The sequence below is a fragment of the Choloepus didactylus genome, chromosome 1 (assembly GCF_015220235.1).
Source record: "Choloepus didactylus isolate mChoDid1 chromosome 1, mChoDid1.pri, whole genome shotgun sequence".
NCBI classification, from domain to species: Eukaryota; Metazoa; Chordata; class Mammalia; order Pilosa; family Megalonychidae; genus Choloepus; species Choloepus didactylus.
In genome coordinates this window covers 88,192,236-88,211,159 of record NC_051307.1, presented here as the reverse complement: position 1 = coordinate 88,211,159, position 18,924 = coordinate 88,192,236, and the positions used below count along the sequence as shown (strand labels likewise).

At 38.1% G+C, this 18,924-nt stretch overlaps 1 protein-coding gene across 1 annotated transcript in view; it reads left to right on the top strand.

Moving 5' to 3' along the window:
- The window catches only part of GOLGB1 (golgin B1), an 82,258-nt gene that overhangs the window by 34,817 nt on the left and 28,517 nt on the right, over nucleotides 1-18,924 (top strand). Inside the window, exons 6-7 of the mRNA XM_037836520.1 lie at nucleotides 10,570-12,484; nucleotides 17,107-17,285. Of these exons, the coding sequence (XP_037692448.1) occupies nucleotides 10,570-12,484; nucleotides 17,107-17,285 (2,094 nt within the window). The remainder of the gene's footprint in view (nucleotides 1-10,569; nucleotides 12,485-17,106; nucleotides 17,286-18,924) is intronic.

Here is an 18,924-nt window from a genome sequence, read left to right as displayed (position 1 = left end):
GAGGATTTAAGTTTCTGAGGAATAACTTAGTGAGTGAAACTTTTATAGAGTTTCAGATGGGGAACCAGGTATTCTTTAGGGTTTTCAGGACTACTATTGACTTGGGCTTATCATACTGTGGCCATTTGACATATCTAGCTGAAGTTTGCATAGGAGTAACCTCCATGACAGCCTCTCGACTCTGTTTGAATTCTCTTAGCCACTGAAACCTTATTTGGTTGCTTTTCTTTTCCTTCTTTTGCTCAAAAAGGCATTCTCAACCCCTCGATGCCAGGGTCAGATTCTTTTCTGGAATCTGTGTCCCATGTCACCAAGGAGACTCATTCACCTGGGGGGGTCCTGTCCCATGTCTAGGGAAGGATGATGAATTTATTTGCCGAGTTAGGCTTAGAGAAAGAAAGTTCACATTTGAGCAACAAAAGAGGTTTTCTGGAGGTGACTCCTATGCGTAATTACAGGTGAGTTTAGCCTCCCCTTTACAACCATAACTTTCACAAGAACAAGCCTCAAGATCAAGGGCTTGACTTATAAAGTAGGGGGTTCCTAAGTTCACATAGAATATGGTATATCCATGATCATCCATCCATATCTGACATTATCTTCACTTAGTTGTACAATCCTCATCACTCTCCATTGTAAACAGTTTTCATGACCCCAAACACCCCATAGTTCTTTTCAGCCTTTAATTATTTGTCCCTAGTATTTGTGTGGTACTAGTAAGGTATCCCTATTAATTGTAGTCTCTAGTATGCAATAGGTAGATTTTTTCCATATACCATTCTGTTGTCAACTCTATACTAGTGTCATACCTTAGAAGTATATCATACAAGCACCTATATATATTTGTAGTGCTGATCTGTGAGGTTTATGCCTTTAAGCAACCTGTTCCAATCTTGTTTGCCTTCAATATATCTCTGATACTTGTAATCGCATTAGCAAACAATCATCACCCCTATCCATTCCTGTACCTTCAAATTCACCCTCATAAACCTATTTGAACATATTAGATTATCATTCCCCCTCTGTTAGCTTCTGTCTGTGCTAGGTCCCCAATATTCTACATTATAAGGCATTGATTTTACTTTATTCAGAGAGTTCATAGGAGTGGTAACATACAGTATCTCTCCTTTTGTGTCTGACTTTTTTCACTCAGCATTATATCTTCAAGGTTCATCCATGTTGCCATGTTTCAGGACCTTGTTCCTTCTTACTGTTGCATAGTGTTCCATCATATGTATGTACCACATTTCCTTTATCCACTTGTCTGTTGAAAGATACTTGGATTGTTTCCATCTCTTAGCAATTGTGAACAATGCCACTATGAACATCAGTGTACAAATATCTGTTTGTGTCACTGCTTTCAGATCTTCTGGGTATAGAATTCCACCAAGAAGTGGATTTGCAGATCATAGGGTAATTTGATATCTGGTTTTCTGAGAAACTGCCAAACTGTCTTTATCACAGCACTGTACCATTATGCATTCCCACCAGCAGTGAATAAGAATTCCAATTTTTCCCACATCCTCTCCAGCATTTGTTGTTTCTGATTTGTTTAATGGTAGCCATTCTTAATGGTGTGGGATGGTATCTCTTTGTGGTTTTGATTTGCATTTCCCTATTAGCTAGAAAATGAACATTTTTTCATGTGTTTTTTAGCTGTTTGTATTTCCTCTTCGGAAAAATGCCTTTTCATACCTTTTGCCATTTTATAATTGGGCTGTTTTACTATTGTTGAGTTGATCTTTATATATGCAGGATATCAGTCTCTTATCTGATACATGGTTTCCAAAAATTTTTTCCCATTGAGTTGGCTGCTGCTTCACCATTTTGAAAAGTCTTTTGAGGCACAGAAGCTTTTGATTTTGAGAAATTCCCATTTATCTATCTATGTGTTTGTTGTTGTACTTTGGATATAAGGTCTAGGAAGCTACCTCCTATTACTAGGTCTTTTTTTTTTTAATTGACATGTATTCACATACCATACAATCATCCAAAGTGTAAAAAAATTGTTCACAGTATCATCATGTAGTTGTGCATTCATCACCACAATTAATTTTTGAACATTTTCATTACTCCAAAAAATAAAAATAAGAATAAAAAGTAAAAAGAACACCCAAACCATCCCATATCCCTTCTCCCCCATATTATTCATTTACTTTTTGTCCCCATTTTTCTACTCATTTGTCCATGCACTGGGTAAAGGGAGTGTGAGGCATAAGGTTTTCACAATCACACAGTCAGACCATATAAGCTATATAGTTACATGCTCACCTTCAAGAATCAGGGATACTGGATTGCAGTTCAAAAGTGTCAGATATTTCCTTCTAACTATTCTAATAAACTAAAAAAAGAGATATCCATATAATGCGTAAGAGTTACATCCAGAATTACCTCTTGACTCCATTTGAAATCTCTCAGCCATTGAAACTTTATTTTGTTTTATTTCTCTTTCTCCTTTTGGCCCAGAATGCTTTCTCAATCACACGATGCAGGGTCCGGGTTCATTCCCAGGAGTCACGTCCCACGTTGCCAGGGAGATTTATACCCCTGTGAGTCATGTTCCACATAGGGGGGAGGGCAGTGAGTTTACCTGCAGAGTTGGCTTAAACAGACCACATCTGAGCACAAAAGAGTTTCTCTGGGGGTGACTCATAGGCACAATTATGAATAGGCTTAGCCTGTCCTTTGTAGTAACAAGCGTCATAAGGGCAAGCCCCAAGGTCACGGTCTCGGTACACCAAGCTGACAGACCCCTATGCTTACGAGAACATCAGGAATTCCCCAACTGGGGAAGTTTAATATTTCCACATTTTTCCCCAGTCCCTCAAGGAGGCTTTGCAAATCCTTTTTATTCTCTGCACAGATTACTCTGGGTTGTATCGGGGCTTCATGCTAACCTGTACAAACTAACAAGATCTCACTCCCTCATCAAGGTTCCTTGTAATTATGGTATTTAAGTAAATAAATCATACAAGTTAAATTATATGGTATGCTACAGAAAATATAGATTTTGCACCAAATAAGCATCTCTTCCTTTGGTCCTACACAGAAGCCACAGTTTTAAAACACAGTTAATACCATCCTCTATCCTTTAGTCTGATCTACCCCAAACTCAGTCAAGTCCATTTCATTCATATCTCCAGTCAAAGTCTGATCTCCTTTTCAGTCTCTTTAACAGTTGATTCGTGGGGCAATGCCAACACTCACAGCTGCCGAACTCTGGCTCTGAGTCCCAGGTGCTACACAGATACCCGAAGCTCCAGGGACCAACCACGTCACACACAAACAGCTCAGAATCTCAAAATTTAGAAATAATTGTTACAACTCATGAATAGATGGGACTGCTGTAAGAGTTTGCAATCTAGGAACCTTTACATAAGCCTTCCCCTGATAACTCATGCTCCCAGATTCAATTCTCAGAATTTGCACATTATTATTAGTTCATATTAATGAGGCATTATAATGTTTGCCTTTTCATTTCTGGCTTATTCACTCAACCTACTGTCCTCATGGTCCATTCACTCCGTTGCTTACCTCACAACTTCATTCCTTCTTGCTGCTCCCTCATGTAAAAATGTTCTTATATTTGGACATTTAATCACACTCATTGACCACTCTAGGTTATACAGTCTCAGTCTTTATCTTCTATGTTTCCTTCTGGTGTCATACACACCCCTAACCTTCCTCTTTCAACCATATTCACAGTCATCTTTGTTCATTGTACTTACAGTGTTGTACTACCATCACATTGTATTGTGCTATCCATTTCTACACTATCAATTCTCTAGAACATTCTATACTTCTTAAATATCAAAAGCCTGATCTCTACCCTCCTTCTATCTCCTGATATTTTCATTTCTACACTCTTCTCCAAACTTCTCTCTCCTGTCTTTTCCTATCTGTCTGTAGCATTCCCTTTAATATTTCTTGTAGAGGAGGTCTCCTGTTCATGAACTCTCTGAGTGTCTGTTTATATCTAAATATTTTAAACTCTCCCTCCTTTTTGAAGGATAGCTTTGCCAGATATAGGATACTTGGTTGGCAGTTTTTCTCTTTCAGAATCTGGAATATATCATACTACTGCCTTCTTGCTTCCATGGTTTCTGCTGAGAGATCCACAGTTAGTCTAATGGAGCTTCCCTTGTATGTGATGGATTGCTTTTCTCTTGCTGCTTTCGGAATTTTCTCTTTGTGACATTTGAAAATGTCTTGGAGTGGGTCTATTTGGATCAGTTCTCTTTGGGTTACACTCTGCTTCTTGGACTTGTAATTTTATGTCTTTCATAAAAGTTGGGTAATTTTCATTCATTATTTCCTCCATTATTCTTTCTGCCCCTTTTCCCTTCTCTACTCCTTCTGAGACACCTATAACATGTATAATCATGTGTTTCATGTTGTCATTCAGTTCCTTGAGGACCTGCTCATATTTTCCATTCTTTTCCCTATCTGTTCCTTTCTGTGCAGAATTTCATATGTCCTGTCCTCCAGCTTACTGATCCTTTCTTCTCCCCAAGTCTGCTGTTGTATGTCTCCATTGTGTTTTCATCTCTTCTATTGTGCCTTTCATTCCCGTAAGTTCTGCCATTTGTTTTTTCAAGCTTATGAATTCTTCCTTATGATCACCCGGTGTCTTCTTTATATCCTTTATCTCTTTTGTCACATTCTCTCTCAACTCATTTATTTTATTTAAAAGATTTGTTTGAACATCTATAATTAGTTGTTTCAATTCCTGAATCTCAGTTGAGGTGTTAGTTTTTTCCTTTAGCTGGGCCATATCTTCCCATTTCTTGATGTGGCTTGTGATTTTTTGCTGTCTAGGCATCTGATTTTCTTGATTGCTTTATTCTGGAGGTTGTTTTCTCCCTTTTGCCTAAGGTTTTCTTGTTGGTTGTCTTTGATCTCTTATCTTTTCTTTGTTTCTCTCCCTGACCAGTTGTCAGATTGGCTATGCCCTCCCAGTCTTTCCTCCAAAATCAGGCACCCACTATGGGAGGTAGGCCCTGGGCACCCCAGCAAGTTCACTATGTTTGGTAATACAAATCTGCTGGCTTTCAGTGGTGCTCTATTTCCCACTGGCTAGCAAGACCTGGGTTTGTTTTGGAGCCCTGCCTTAACAGTTTGGTCTTCCCTTTTCTCAGTCAAAACAGGGCTGGGTTTCCATGCAGCGTGTGTAGACCAGGTCCTGTGGTCTTAAGAAAGGGTCTGAAGCATCTTCTCAGAAGTGTTTTACTTCCCTTGCACTTTCTAGACTGTCCAGCAGATGGCGAAGTTTGGTAACTAATTTTCCTCAGAGGCTGCTTTGCGTCGGAGCACAAGCCTGTGTCTGACCCAGCGGGGCTGAAACTGTGGGATTCCTATGCCCTTACTTTGCCAGCCAAAATCGGGCTTGATGTGGGGCTCCCTAAGTCAACCCAGCACTCCAGCTGTCTCCAAGGCAAGGAAACTGCCACTGGCTGCTGCTTCCTTCAAGGGTGGAGAAAGGGCTTTTAGACTCAGGGCTGGAAACAATCTCTGTCCAAGTTTTCTCAGTCTCTTTGTCCCTCTGTGATCTGGGTCTTGAAGTGTCCTCCCCTGTCCACCGGGTCTTCAAACAGCGAGGATATTTTTCACTGCTGTGAGAGTTTTTAAGTCTGTATCCTGGGTGGTAGTGGTCCTATATACTGATTCTTTGCCTCAGAGACCAAGTGAGGGGGAGGGGAGAGGACTGGCTGGTGCGGGATGGAAGATTCCTACCTGATATTTCTTCTCTTTCTTCAATTAGGCATTTGCAGGGTCTTTCTCCAGTCTATATTGTCCTCCAGAGTTTCAAACAATTCAGAATTGTCCTTTTTTTCATTGAATCTTTGGAGAGAAGTTTTCATTAGCTGTTTATGTTGCCATGTTGGTGATGTCACCCTATTACCAGGTCTTGAAGATTTTTCCCTTTATTATTTTCTAAGAGTTTTATTGTGCTGTCTTTTATATTGAAGTCTTTGATCCACTTTGAGTTAATTTTTGTATCATGTGTGAGGTAGGAGGTCCTCTTTCATTCTTTTGGTTATGGATAGCCTAGCCCCATTTGTTCTCTCAGCCCCATTTGTTGAAGAGACTGTTCTGTCCTGGTTCAGTGGATTTGGGCACCTTATCAAAAATCACTCAACCATAGATTGGGGGGGGAGGTGTATTTCCAAACTCTCAATTTGATTCCATTGATCAATATGCCTATCTTTGTGCCAGTACCATGCTGTTTTGACCACTGTAGCTTTATAGTAGGCTTCAGAGTCTGAAAGTGTAAGTCTTACCACTTCGTTCTCCTTTTTAAGTTGTTTTTTGGCAATTTGAGACCCTTTTCCCTTCCAAATAAATTTGATAACTAACTTTTCCAAGTCTGCAAAGTAGGTTATTGGAATTCTGATTTTAATTGCATTGAATCTGTAGATCAGTTTTGGCATAATTGACATCCTAATGACATTTAGCCTTCCTATCTGCGAGCACGGATTATCTTTCCATCTATTTATGTCCTTTTTCATCTAATTTTCTGTTAGAGGTCTTTTACATCCTTGGTTAAGTTTATTCCTAGGTACTTGATTTTTTTAATTGCTATTGTGAATGGAATTTTTTTTTGATTGCCTCTTCCGTTAGTTCATTACTAGTGTATAGGAACATTTCTGACTTATGTGCATTAATCTTGTATCCTGCCACTCTGTTGAATTTGTCTATTAGCTCAAGTAGCTTTTGTCATTGATTTCTCAGGATTTTCCAAATATAAGATCATATAATCTGCAAATAATGACAATTTTACTTCTTCCTTTCCAGTTTGGATAACTTTTATTTCTTTGTCTTGGCGAAGGGCCCTGGCTGGAGATTCTAGCACAAAGTTGAATAATAGAGGTGACAAAAGGTTGAATAATAGAGGCATCTTTATCTCATTTCCGATCTTAGGGGGGAAGGCTTTCAGCCCTCAATATACTTTTTTTTAAGGTGGTAAAATTGGTTTTGAAATTTTATTAAAAAATATGTTTGCAAACATATTAGCCATACACTTTTTTTTTCCTTTTTAATTTTTATTGGGATTTTTCAGATACCATACAATTATCCAAAGATGCAAAGTGTACAATCAGTTGCCCCTGGTACCCTCAGACAGCTGTGCATCCATCACCACACTTAATTTTTGTTCAATTTTTAGAACCTTTTCATTACTCTAAACAAGAAATAAAGTGAAAGATGAAAAAAAAAAAAAAAAAAGGAAAGGAAACTTGAATCCTCCCATATCCATAACCAGACCTCCTCAATTGTTGACTCGTAGTGTTGGTATAGTATATTTGTTACTGTTTATGAAAGAATGTTGAAATACTACTAACTGTGGTATATAGTTTGCAATAGGTATATATTTCTTCCCTATATGCCCCTCTATTATTAACTTCTAATTGTATTGTCATACATTTGTTCTGGTTCATGGAAGAGATTTCTAATATTTATACAGTTAATCATGGACCTTGCCCACCATAGGATTCAGTTTTATACATTCCCATCTTTTGACCTCCAACTTTCCTTCTGGTGACATATATGACTCTGAGCTTCCCCTTTCCACCTCATTCACATACCGTTTGGCACTGTTAGTTATTCTCACATCTTGCTACTGGCACCTCTGTTCATTTCCAGACATTTAAGTTCATCCTAGTTGAACATTCTGCTCATACTAAGCAACCACTCCCCATTCTTAAGACTTGTCCTGTATCTTGGTACCTTATATTACATGTCTATGAGTTTACATATTATAATTAGTTCCTATCAGTGAGACCCTGCAATATTTGTCCTTATGTGTCTGGCTTATTTCACTCAGTATATTGCCCTCAAGGTTTTGTCATCAACCCATTTTTTTTTTTTTTTTTAATATGGTTTTGTTCACACACCATACATTCCATCCTAACTAAACAATCGATGGTTCTCTGTATGGTCACATATTTATGTGTTCACCACCTTCACCACTATCTATATAAAGGCATGTACATTTCTTCCACACGGCAGGAGGGACAGTCAAAGAAGCTAGAGAGGCAAAAGAAAAAGGAAAAAAAAAAATGACAGCTAGGAAGCAGCAACAGGAAAAATAACCTTAAATCAAAGTAGAGTAAGGAGTCAGACAACACCGCCAATGTCAAGTGTCTAACATGCTTCCCTTACCCCCTCCTCTTACCTGTATTTACCTTGGTATATTGCCTTTGTTACATTAAAGGAAGCATAATACAATGATTTTGTTAGTTACAGTCTCTAGTATGCGTTGATTGCATCCCTCCCCCAATGCCTCCCCATTTTTAACACCTTGCAAGGTTGACATTTGCTTGTTCTCCCGCATAAAAGAACATATTTGTACATTTTATCACAATTGTTGAACACTCTAGATTTCACCAAGTTACACAGTCCCAGTCTTTATCTTTCCTCCTTTCTTGTGGTGTCTCACATGCTCCCAACCTTCTTCTCCCAACCATATTCATAGTTATCTTTGTTCAGCGTACTACATTGCTGTGCTACCATTTCCCAAAGTTGTGTTCCAAACCACGCACTCCTGTCTTCTCCTATTACTGTGTAGTGCTCCCTTTAGTATTTCCTGTAGGACGGTGTCTTGTTCACAGAGTCTCTCATTGTCTGTCGGAAAATATTTTGAGCTCTCCCTCATATTTGAAGGACGTCTATGCTGGATATAGGATTCTTGGTTGGTGGTTTTTCTCTTTCAGGATCTTAAATATATCACACCACTTCCTTCTTGCCTCCATAGTTTCTGCTGAGAGATCCACACATAGTCTTATTAAGCTTCCTTTGTATGTGATGGATTGCTTTTCTCTTGCTGCTTTCAGGATTCTCTGTCTTTGACATTTGATAACCTGATTATTAAGTATCTTGGCATAGGCCTATTCAGATCTATTCTGTTTTGAGTATACTGCGCTTCTTGGATCTGTAATTTTATGTTTTTCATAAGAGATGGGAAATTTTCATTGATTATTTCCTCTATTATTGCTTCTGCCCCTTTTCCCTTCTCTTCTCCTTCTGGGACACCAATGATACATACATTCTTGTACTTTGTTTCATCCTTAAGTTCCCGGAGACATTGCTCATATTTTTTAATTCTTTTCTCCATCTGCTCCTTTGCATGTAGGCTTTCAGGTGTTTTGTTCTCCAGTTCTTGAGTGTTTTCTTCTGCCTCTTGAGATCTGCTGTTGTATGTTTCCATTGTATGTTTCATCTCTTGTGTTGTGCCTTTCACTTCCATAGATTCTACTAGTTGTTTTTTTGAACTTTTGATTTCTGCCTTATTTATGCCCAGTGTTTTCTTTACAGCCTCTATCTCTTTTGTGAAATCTTCTCTAAACTTTTTGAATTGATTTAGCATTAGTTTTTTAAATTCCTGTTATCTCAGTTGAAGTGTACATTTGTTCCTTTGACTGGGCCATAACTTCGTTTTTCTTAGTGTAGGATGTAGTTTTCTGTTGTCTAGGCATCTGACCTCCTAGGCCACCCCAATCGGGTTTTCCCAGACGAGAACAGCCTCAGGTCACAGAAGGAGGAAATATTTAGTATCCGGTTTTTCCCTGATGGTTTTTCTTAGAGGACTGACACACTGTGCTTTTCTGCCCAGCAGGAACACCTGTCACCCTGTCACCGGCTGGTGTAAGAGGGTGTGGTCTGTGGCTCTCCTTCCCCAGGCTTTGGGGTCTGGTTCCAGTAAGGCAGGCAGTAGAGCTGGGCCCCTGCCTTTCCTCTTGGGAAGCTATGCCCCTTCCAGAGAGGTCAGCTGCATATCAATAAGTTCTTTGTTTCTCTGACTCTGCTGATCAGAGTGTTTTGATTTCAAAATGGCTGAGGCTTTCTTTACTGCAAAGCGCTACAAGCTGAAAATGGCTGAGGTTTTCTCCACAGAGAGAGAAAGGGACAAAAAGCTCCCAAATTCACCTGTCAGCCAGAGATAGCACACGATCCTCTGGGCTCCCCGTCCTGAGACAGATATGTCCCCCGACTCTCCCACGGTCAGTTGTCACGAAAGCCTCTGTCTGCTTGTTGAGGATTCACTGTCTGTATTGAGCAGTTAACATTAAAATCCCAGTTGGAGCTGGGTTGAGAGAGTGCTGCTCTCTAGCACTGCGAGGCTTCTGTTAGGGAGGGGCTCTCAGCTCTCAGTGTGGTTCCACAGTTTTTACTTACAGATTTTATTCTGCCTTCTTGGGCATTCCTCCCAATTCAGGTTGGTGGATGATGAGTGGACAATCACGTTTGTCTTCCTGCAGTTATTCCAGGTTATTTACTAGTTTTTTGGTCATTTATGAATTGTCCCAGGGGGGACTAACAGTCTTCCACTCCTTTCTATGCTGACATCTTAGCTCCAGCCATACACTTTTAATACAGAGCATTCAGAACTCAAGTCTATAGATCCAGAGAACTAATATCTCCAAATTAAAAATATTTCCTGATTAACAGGAAATAAAAAGCATTGGTTTCTTTGTAGATCTGTTTGGAGTATATGTTCTAGTGTTTGTTCCTTAGGCATCAGGTAGTTTTTCCTTGATATCTGCAATTAATGACTTCCTGTGTTTTTTTCAGGCTTGAACATGACAAGCACATCTGGGAGTCCAAAGCCCAGACAGAGGTCCAGCTTCAACAGAAGGTCTGTGATACTCTACAGGGGGAAAACAAAGAACTTTTGTCCCAGCTGGAAGAGACACAAAACCTATACCACAATTCTCAGAATGAATTAGCTAAATTGGAATCAGAGCTTAAGAGTCTCAAAGATAAGTCAGCTGATTTAAATAACTCTCTTGAAGAATGTAAGGAAAATAAAGAAAATTTGGAAGGGATCATAAAGCAGCAGGAGGCTGATATACAAAATTGTAAGTTTAGTTATGAACAGCTAGAGACTGATCTTCAGGCCTCCAAAGAACTGACCAGCAGACTGCATGAAGAAATAAACATGAAAGAGCAGAAGATTATCAGCCTACTTTCTGCCAAGGAAGAAGCAATCCAAGTAGCTGTCTCTGAGCTCCGTCAGCAGCTTGATAAAGAAATTAAAGAACTAGAAAACCAGCTGTCCCAGAAGGAAGAGGAGAAAACTGCCTTAGAAGAGGAGACCAGAAAAGCTGTTGACAAAACCAATCAGCTTATTGAAACACTGAAAACCTTCAAAAAAGAAAGCAAGCAGCAGAAAGCTCAGTTGGATTCTTTTATTAAATCCATGTCTTCTCTCCAGGATGATCGAGACCGCATAGTAAGTGACTACCAACAGCTGGAAGAGCGACATCTCTCGGTTATCTTGGAAAAAGACCAACTCATCCAAGATGCTGCTGCTGAGAATAATAAGCTTAAGGAAGAAATTCGATGTTTGAGAAGTCATATGGATGATCTCAATTCTGAGAATGCCAAGCTTGATGCAGAATTAATCCAGTATAGAGAAGACCTGAACCAAGTGATATCCATAAAGGACTGCCAGCAAAAGCAGCTCCTTGAAGCTCAACTTCAACAGAATAAGGAACTGAAAAGTGAATATGCTAAGTTAGAAGGAAAGCTAAAGGAGTCTGAGGAAGCAAAGGAGGATCTGCAGAGGTCCTCTGATGCCCTACGGGAGGAGAAACAGGGCTTATCTAAAGAGATTGAGAGCTTGGAGATGTCTGTATCTCAGCTAAAGGGACAGGTGACAGCTCTGCAAGAAGAAGGTAACTTAGGAATATTTCAGGCCCAATTAAAAGTAAAAGAAGAAGAAGTACAGAGGCTAAGTACTACCCTTTCCTCCTCTCAAAAGAGAATTACAGAACTAGAAGAGGAATTGATTCGGGTTCAGAAGGAAGCTGCCAAGAAGGTAGGTGAGATTGAAGATAAACTGAAGAAAGAATTAAAGCATCTTCATCATGATGCTGGGATAATGCGAAATGAAACTGAAACAGCGGAAGAGAGGGTGGCAGAGCTAGCAAGGGATCTGGTGGAGATGGAACAGAAATTACTTGTGGTCACCAAAGAAAATAAAGATCTCACAGCACAAATTCAGTCTTTTGGAAGATCTATGAGTTCTCTGCAAATTAGTAGAGATCATGCCACTGAGGAGCTTGATGAATTGAAAAGGAAGTATGATGCCAATCTGAAGGAGTTGGCACATCTGAGAGAAGAACAGGGTCTCTTACGCAGAGAGAGAGATGTTCTTGTTTCTAAAACTGCCTTTGCAGAGAACTCCACTGAGGAGAACGACTTGTCTCACCTTGAGAAACTTAACAAGCAGCTCCTATCCAAAGATGAGCAACTGCTTCACTTGTCCTCACAACTAGAAGGTTCTTACAGCCAAGTGCAGTCTTTTTCCAAGGCTATGGCCAGTCTGCAGAATGAGAGGGATCATCTTTTGAATGAGCTGGAGAAACTCTGCAAGACGGAGGATGGGAAGCAGTGGTCTGCAGCCCAGCCTGCAGCCAATCCACCTGAAGTACACAGTTTAAAAAAAGCTATGTCATCACTCCAAAATGATAGAGACCGTCTAGTGAGTATCCAGTTCTTTCTTTCAGATCTGTTTTTGAATTTTCAAACCTTTCTTTAAACTGATTTTCACTTTTACAGAAAAGAATAAACAAATTCACCTAGGAGCTCAGGGGCAGTATTGTACATTCCACAGGTTCTGTTTAGTCTCAGAGAAACACAAAGATTTAAATTGCTTTAAATCTGCCATTACCATTAAAAATAAAGTTTTTCCTTTGCAAAAAACTCTCCATTGATTATAAAAAGACTAAAAGACAGAGAGCTGCTTTTTTTGTTCTTACATGCACAGTTTTGTAAATGTTTCCAGAATTTGTATAGGTTAATGGAGTGAAAGTATAGGGATTACTAAGTGCTTTATTAACAGTGACAGTTTAGCAATAGATCATCTGATAGAATTAGGGATAGAGAGGACTCATCCTATTTCAGGTACTAGTATAAATCAACCCTAATTTGTGGGGGAAAAAAAAAGTAAAATAGGTTAATGTAAATAAGTGTAAATGACTATTCTGTAAAGTTTTATTTGCTGGCTGAACCATTCACTCACATCCCTTTAATACCCAGCTTTTTTTCAGTAGGAGAGAAAGATAAGGAGGTTCTCGAATGCTGAAATTTTGCTGCTTTTAGTAGGATCCAGGAGTTTAATCTGAGCCTTTTTTCTTGAAAACTTCCAGGTCATCAAGATTTAGAAGCAAAAATAGGAACTATGTGAGCCAAGGCAGGTTATCAGGGTTATTTTCTTCATTGCATTGTCAGTGTTACTTTGTTACATGTTACATATTGGGCTATTTTATTTCATTATTGTCTTCACTTTCATAACAGCCTCTAACTCTGTCAAGGCCAAGTATCTATAGGAAAATAGACCAAATACGAAATAAATTGAGTATCAAAAAATCAGACCATTTAAAAATATGACCCTTGCCCAGAATCTGAAAATTCTAGTTTTGAGATTAGCCCCAGTGAAATATTTAATTTTGCTTGAGCCTTCTGGCAGCCATTAGAAAGAGGAAGTCAAAACTATGTGCATGAATTGCTATGTCCATATTTTAGGGAGAAATGAAAATAGAAGCAAAAATACCTGCTCAAGACAAGAATAGTATTCTTAAAGTATTGAGGCTTGTGAGAAATTTCTTCTGTGGGTTCCCATAAAGAAAACACTGTGTTGTTGTGAAACAACATCCTTTACTTCTCTACAGTTAAAATAGTAATGTGTTTTGTAAAGTTTTTATTTAGCCGTCCCTTGATGTAAGAACATAACTTAAGAACTATGTACAATTCAGTGTAATTACCTCTACGGGGGACAAAAATGTGGTCCTAGACACACAGCTCTCTGACCTGATCTATTCCAAGGGGATAGCATTTAGAGCATCTAGACTAGCAGAGTGAGGGGACTGCATAAATAATATATTTCTGTTTTAAAACAAACAAAAATGTTTTTTCTTGGTTTTTGCTTTAAAAATGAAGTTATACATGCACTTATTTAAAGAGTCACTAAATTCCACAAGGTTTGGTGAGAAAAACAATTGCAATAGTTTTCAATCCTTTTAGCTTATTCTTTGGGTATTTCCTCAGTATCTAAATATCTTGCTTGTGTTTTGTTTTGGTTTTTCATTCTTTGCATTAACTATTGACTTTCCATAATGCTAGCATGAGGGTTTAGCTCTCTCTATTCCCTCTGCTTCCACAAACTTAAATGCATTTCAACATACAACCTGCCACCCATTCTCCTGATGTAATTTCATTTTAATTTTGCTTAAATCAATATTCAGTGTTTACATTTTTATGAGAACAAATACTGTTAGAGTTGAGATGTGTTAGTTTTCTTTTCCTCAACATCTTCATTTTTCCTGAGGTTAATAACTGCATCTTTGTTGTTGATGTTATTTACTTAGTTTTCTTTGTATTTATCAGTATAATTTAACCCCAGATTTGCTGTCAGTTATCCAAATATCCATTCAAGATGATGTTTGTTCACATCAGGTACTCTATCAGTTTCATCATCATGAAGAAAATTCTCCTGGAGTCTCTGACCTGCTTCTATCTGAACTAGTTGCTCTACATTCCTAAGACAGGGTTTTCATCCTAGAATAGTTCCCCTTAATTACCATCCTGGGGCTTTCCTTCACCCCTCGTCTGTCTTGGATCTCCTGTTTCTTATATTCCATGTTGTCCTCTTCTTGATTTTGTACCACGGTTTTGATGGAATAAATCATTCAGTAGCTCCCTAAGAAGAGATACATGGGAGGTAAATTTATTGAAAATGTCTTTAGACATCTCTCACAGTTGATTGATAATTTGGTTGGGGTAGAATTCTAGGTTGAAAGTAATTTCCCTCCAAAACTGTGAAGACATTGGTCTGTTGTCTTTTAGCTCACTCTGTGGTTCAGATGGCTAAAGGTGTTCTGATTCTTGATCCTTGTATGCAGTCTGTTTCTTTCTCTCTCTTTCTCTCTCTGGAAATATGTAGAATCTTTTTATCCTATATGTTCTGAAATTTCATGTTAATGTGCTTGCTGTGGGTCTGTTTTCATTCATCAAGCTTACTTAGTCTTTTTAATCTAAGAAGTCTTATCTATCAATTTTGGGAAATTCTTTTAAGTAGTTCTTTTTTTTAATAATTCCTCTTTTCTTTGCTCTGTTGTCTTTTTTTTTCTGAAAATCCTGTTATTTAAATGTAGTACCTTTTGTATTATTTCTCTAATTTTCTTATCTTTTCTATTCTTTTTGCTATACTTGGAAAGATTTTCTTACCTTCATCTTTTAATCCCTACATCAAGGTTTTAGTTTTTGCTGTTGTGTTTTTAATTTCTAAGGGCTTCTTTTTTGCCCTTGTCTCATGTATGTGTTTTCTTCACTTATCTCTTCAAGGATAGTGATAGTAGTTTTGTTTTTTTGAAATTTTCTTATTATGAGTTTTTCTTTATAATTTTTCATTTCTGCTATCATGTTTCTAATTTCCAATATTCTCTCTTAAATCTTTGAGTATGTTATATTTTTCCCCTGCTAATCATTGAATTATCCAAAATACTTTTCTCCTGGTTTGTCTTCTTCCCTAACTTTCATGTTAGCCACTCTTCAGGTGAGGATTCATCCTTGGTTTTCTGTTTCTGTTAAAGGATAGGGTCTAAAAAGCTCGTGGTTGGGGCTTACTAGCTGTGAGTTTCATTGCAGTGATCTTGCTGAGCTTTTTTGTGAGTAGTCCTTGTGTTGGTATCTTTCGTTCCTCTTAGGCTGGCCAGGTTTTCCAGAGAAGAATTCTCAATTCCTGTCTGGAAAATAAAAGCCCATGTGCCAGCATTTTTCAAGATGAGCAGGAGAAAACAGCATTTAGAAAGCATACATTCACTTGATCACTCTTGTTTTGGAACAATATCCTTACCTTCACCTGTGCCTGGTATTCCCTAATCCTGAGAGACCTCTCTTTTACCTTCTCAAAGAATAAAAATCTTTTGGGGTGGAGCTGAGGAGGGGATCCAGGGGTACAACTGTTTATTAAGCAGCTTTCATCAGATCTTCCTTATTTCAGCTACCACCTTCCCCACCCCCATCAACATCTTTTCCAGAGGTACCTGGTGCTGTTAATTCCTGAGCCTTTTGAAGATTCTGCAGAGTAAGTCCAATTGGTTGTTGGCTTTCCCTACTGCCAGTTTAAGATTCAGCTTTCTCAAAGTTGTTAATTACCTCTTATCCATCTGCTTTTCAGCTTCCAGAATTTTGTTGCTGCTGTCTCCTCTGTTATTCTTCCTGTTCCTCTGTTTTATGCTTAATAAATAATGCCTTTACTGTAGCCCCCCTCTTTGCTCAGATGTCCAGCCATTATTTCTTAGTACCAAGCTTTGGGTAAGCATCAAGGATAAAGAGTTAAAGATACCTGGAATGTAGATAGGCATTTTTGCTAATTAAAGGCAAGTCCTCCATCACCATCGTCATCATTGTCATCATCATCATCAGTGACTATTGAAAGCTTACTATGTCTGAAGTGCCTTAACTTTCTCATTTAATTCTCATAGTCTTATGAGGGGAATACTGTAATTATCGTCATTTTATAGGTGAGGGAAATTAAGGTTTATAGATGTGAGTAACCATGGATAGGGTCACATAGCCAAGAAATGACAGGAGATCTGACTTCAGAGCTTAAGTGCTCTTTACCACTGGGCAACACTGCCTGTTTTTATACTAACAGCTGCTAAGCTAAAGTTAAGGTTAATATCCACATAAGAAAGTTTAAAGCCTAACCAGGAACATATGGCTAAATAGAAGGCCAGTCTCTCTTTACCCTTCTGGTTCTAGAGAGTTATATATGCAAAAAAAAAGCTGTAGGTTCCTTAAATGTATTCTATGTCAGAGTTACAGATTTAGAGTCAGCTTAGGACCTCAGGGGACAGAGGGCATAGGACAGGGGTAAATTGCAGGAATGGTCAGATTGGAAATCCCGATGGGCAGCTCCGTGGTGATTTCCACCAGCCTGGCTGTGTGTATTTCACCATTTTAGAGATTCATGTTGAGGCGTTATGTTGACAGACCATTAGGTGCTGGTAGTCTGATTTATTTAGTAGAGAACTGCCAAAGACTAATAGCTGTGTGAGTAAGATGTGATGACTCACACTTTTACTTTCCCTTTGGGTAAAGCTGAAGGAATTGAAGAACCTGCAGCAGCAATACTTAGAGATTAACCAAGAGATCACTGAGTTACGTCCGCTGAAAACTCAACTTCAGGAATATCAAGATAAGACAAAAACATTTCAGATTATGCAAGAAGAGCTCAGGCAAGAAAACCTCTCCTGGCAGCATGAGCTGCACCAGCTCAGGTATGATAATCCCTGCCTCTCAATCCTTTTCATTTTCCTTTTTTATTTTTAATTCTTTTGAAATAATTACAGATTCAGAGGAAGTTGCAGAAATAGCACAGAGAGGTCCCAGGTATCCTTCACCCGGTTTTCTCCATTGGTAGCATGTTATATAATTATAGTTTAATATCAAAAGCAGGAAATTGGCATTAGTACAATCCACAGATGTTATACAAATTTCACCAGTTTTATATGCACTTATTTGAGTATGTGTGTATGTATAGTTCTGTGCAGTTTTGTCACATGTGTAACCACTACCACAATCAAGATTTGGAACTGTCCATCACCATAAATACATCCCTTGTGCTACTAGTTTATAGTCACATTCCCATCCCCACCTCTGGTCTCCATTCCTGATCCCTGGCGACCACTAATTTGTTCTCCATCTCTATAATTTTGTCATTTTGAGAGTATTTTATAAGTGGAATCACAATATATAGCCTTTTGAGATTGACTTTTTTTTTTCACTCAACATAATGCCTTTGAGAGCGATTGAAGTTATTGTATGTATCAATAGTTCATTCTTTTTATAGCTGAATAGTATTCCATGGTATAGATGTATCATTTTAACTATCCATTGAAGGACATACATGTTGTTTCTATTTTTTAGCTATTATATATAAAGCTACTTTGAAAATTTGTGTATAGGTTTTTGTATGGACACAAGTTGTCTTTTCTCTATGATAATTGCCCAGGAATACAAATGTAGGGTTGTATGTTAAATGCATGTTTAGTTTTTTAAGAAACTGCAAAATGATTTTCCAAAATTGGCTTATACCATTTTTGCATTCCCACCAGCAAATACATGAGTGATCCAGTTTCTATGCATCCTCTCTAGAATTTGGTATTGCCACTATATTTTATTTTAGCTGTTTTTAAAAGGTATGTAGTGATAGCTCAATACAAGTTTAATTTGCATAATGACTGATGATGTGGAACACCTTCTTATATGCTTATTTGACACCCATATGTCCTCTGTGAGGAAGTGTTTATTCATGTGTTTTGCCCATTTTCTAATTGGAATTAGTTGAGTTTTGAGAGTTCTTTATATATTCAAGTTCTTTATATATCCTTGTCAGATATGTGGTTTGCAAATATTTTCCCCAGGTCTGTAGCTTATCTTTTTTCCTCTTCAGCAGGGTCTTTCATGGCAAAAGTTTGTAATTTTGATGAAATTTATTTATTTTTATTTAGTTTTTTTTAAAAGAATCATACTTTTGATGTCATGTCTAAAAATTCTTCACCTATCCCTGGATCCTGAAGATTTTCTCCTATTTTTTTTATAGTTTTATGTTTATATTTAAAGCTATAATCCATTTTTTAAAATTTAAAATCAACTTTATTGAGATATAATTTATATACAATAAAATGCACCCATTCTAAGTGTACAGGTTGATGAGGCTTGGCAAATATAAACACTTGATTACCTACCACCACTATCAAGATACAGAACTTTTTCATCATTCCAGAGATTTCCCTCCTGCCTCTTCCCAGTTGTCCCCCATCTCTGGCCCCAGGCAACCACTGATCTGATTTCTGTCACTATGGATTAGATTTAGAAAAGCTATGATCCATTTTCAGTTGATTTTTATAGAATGTG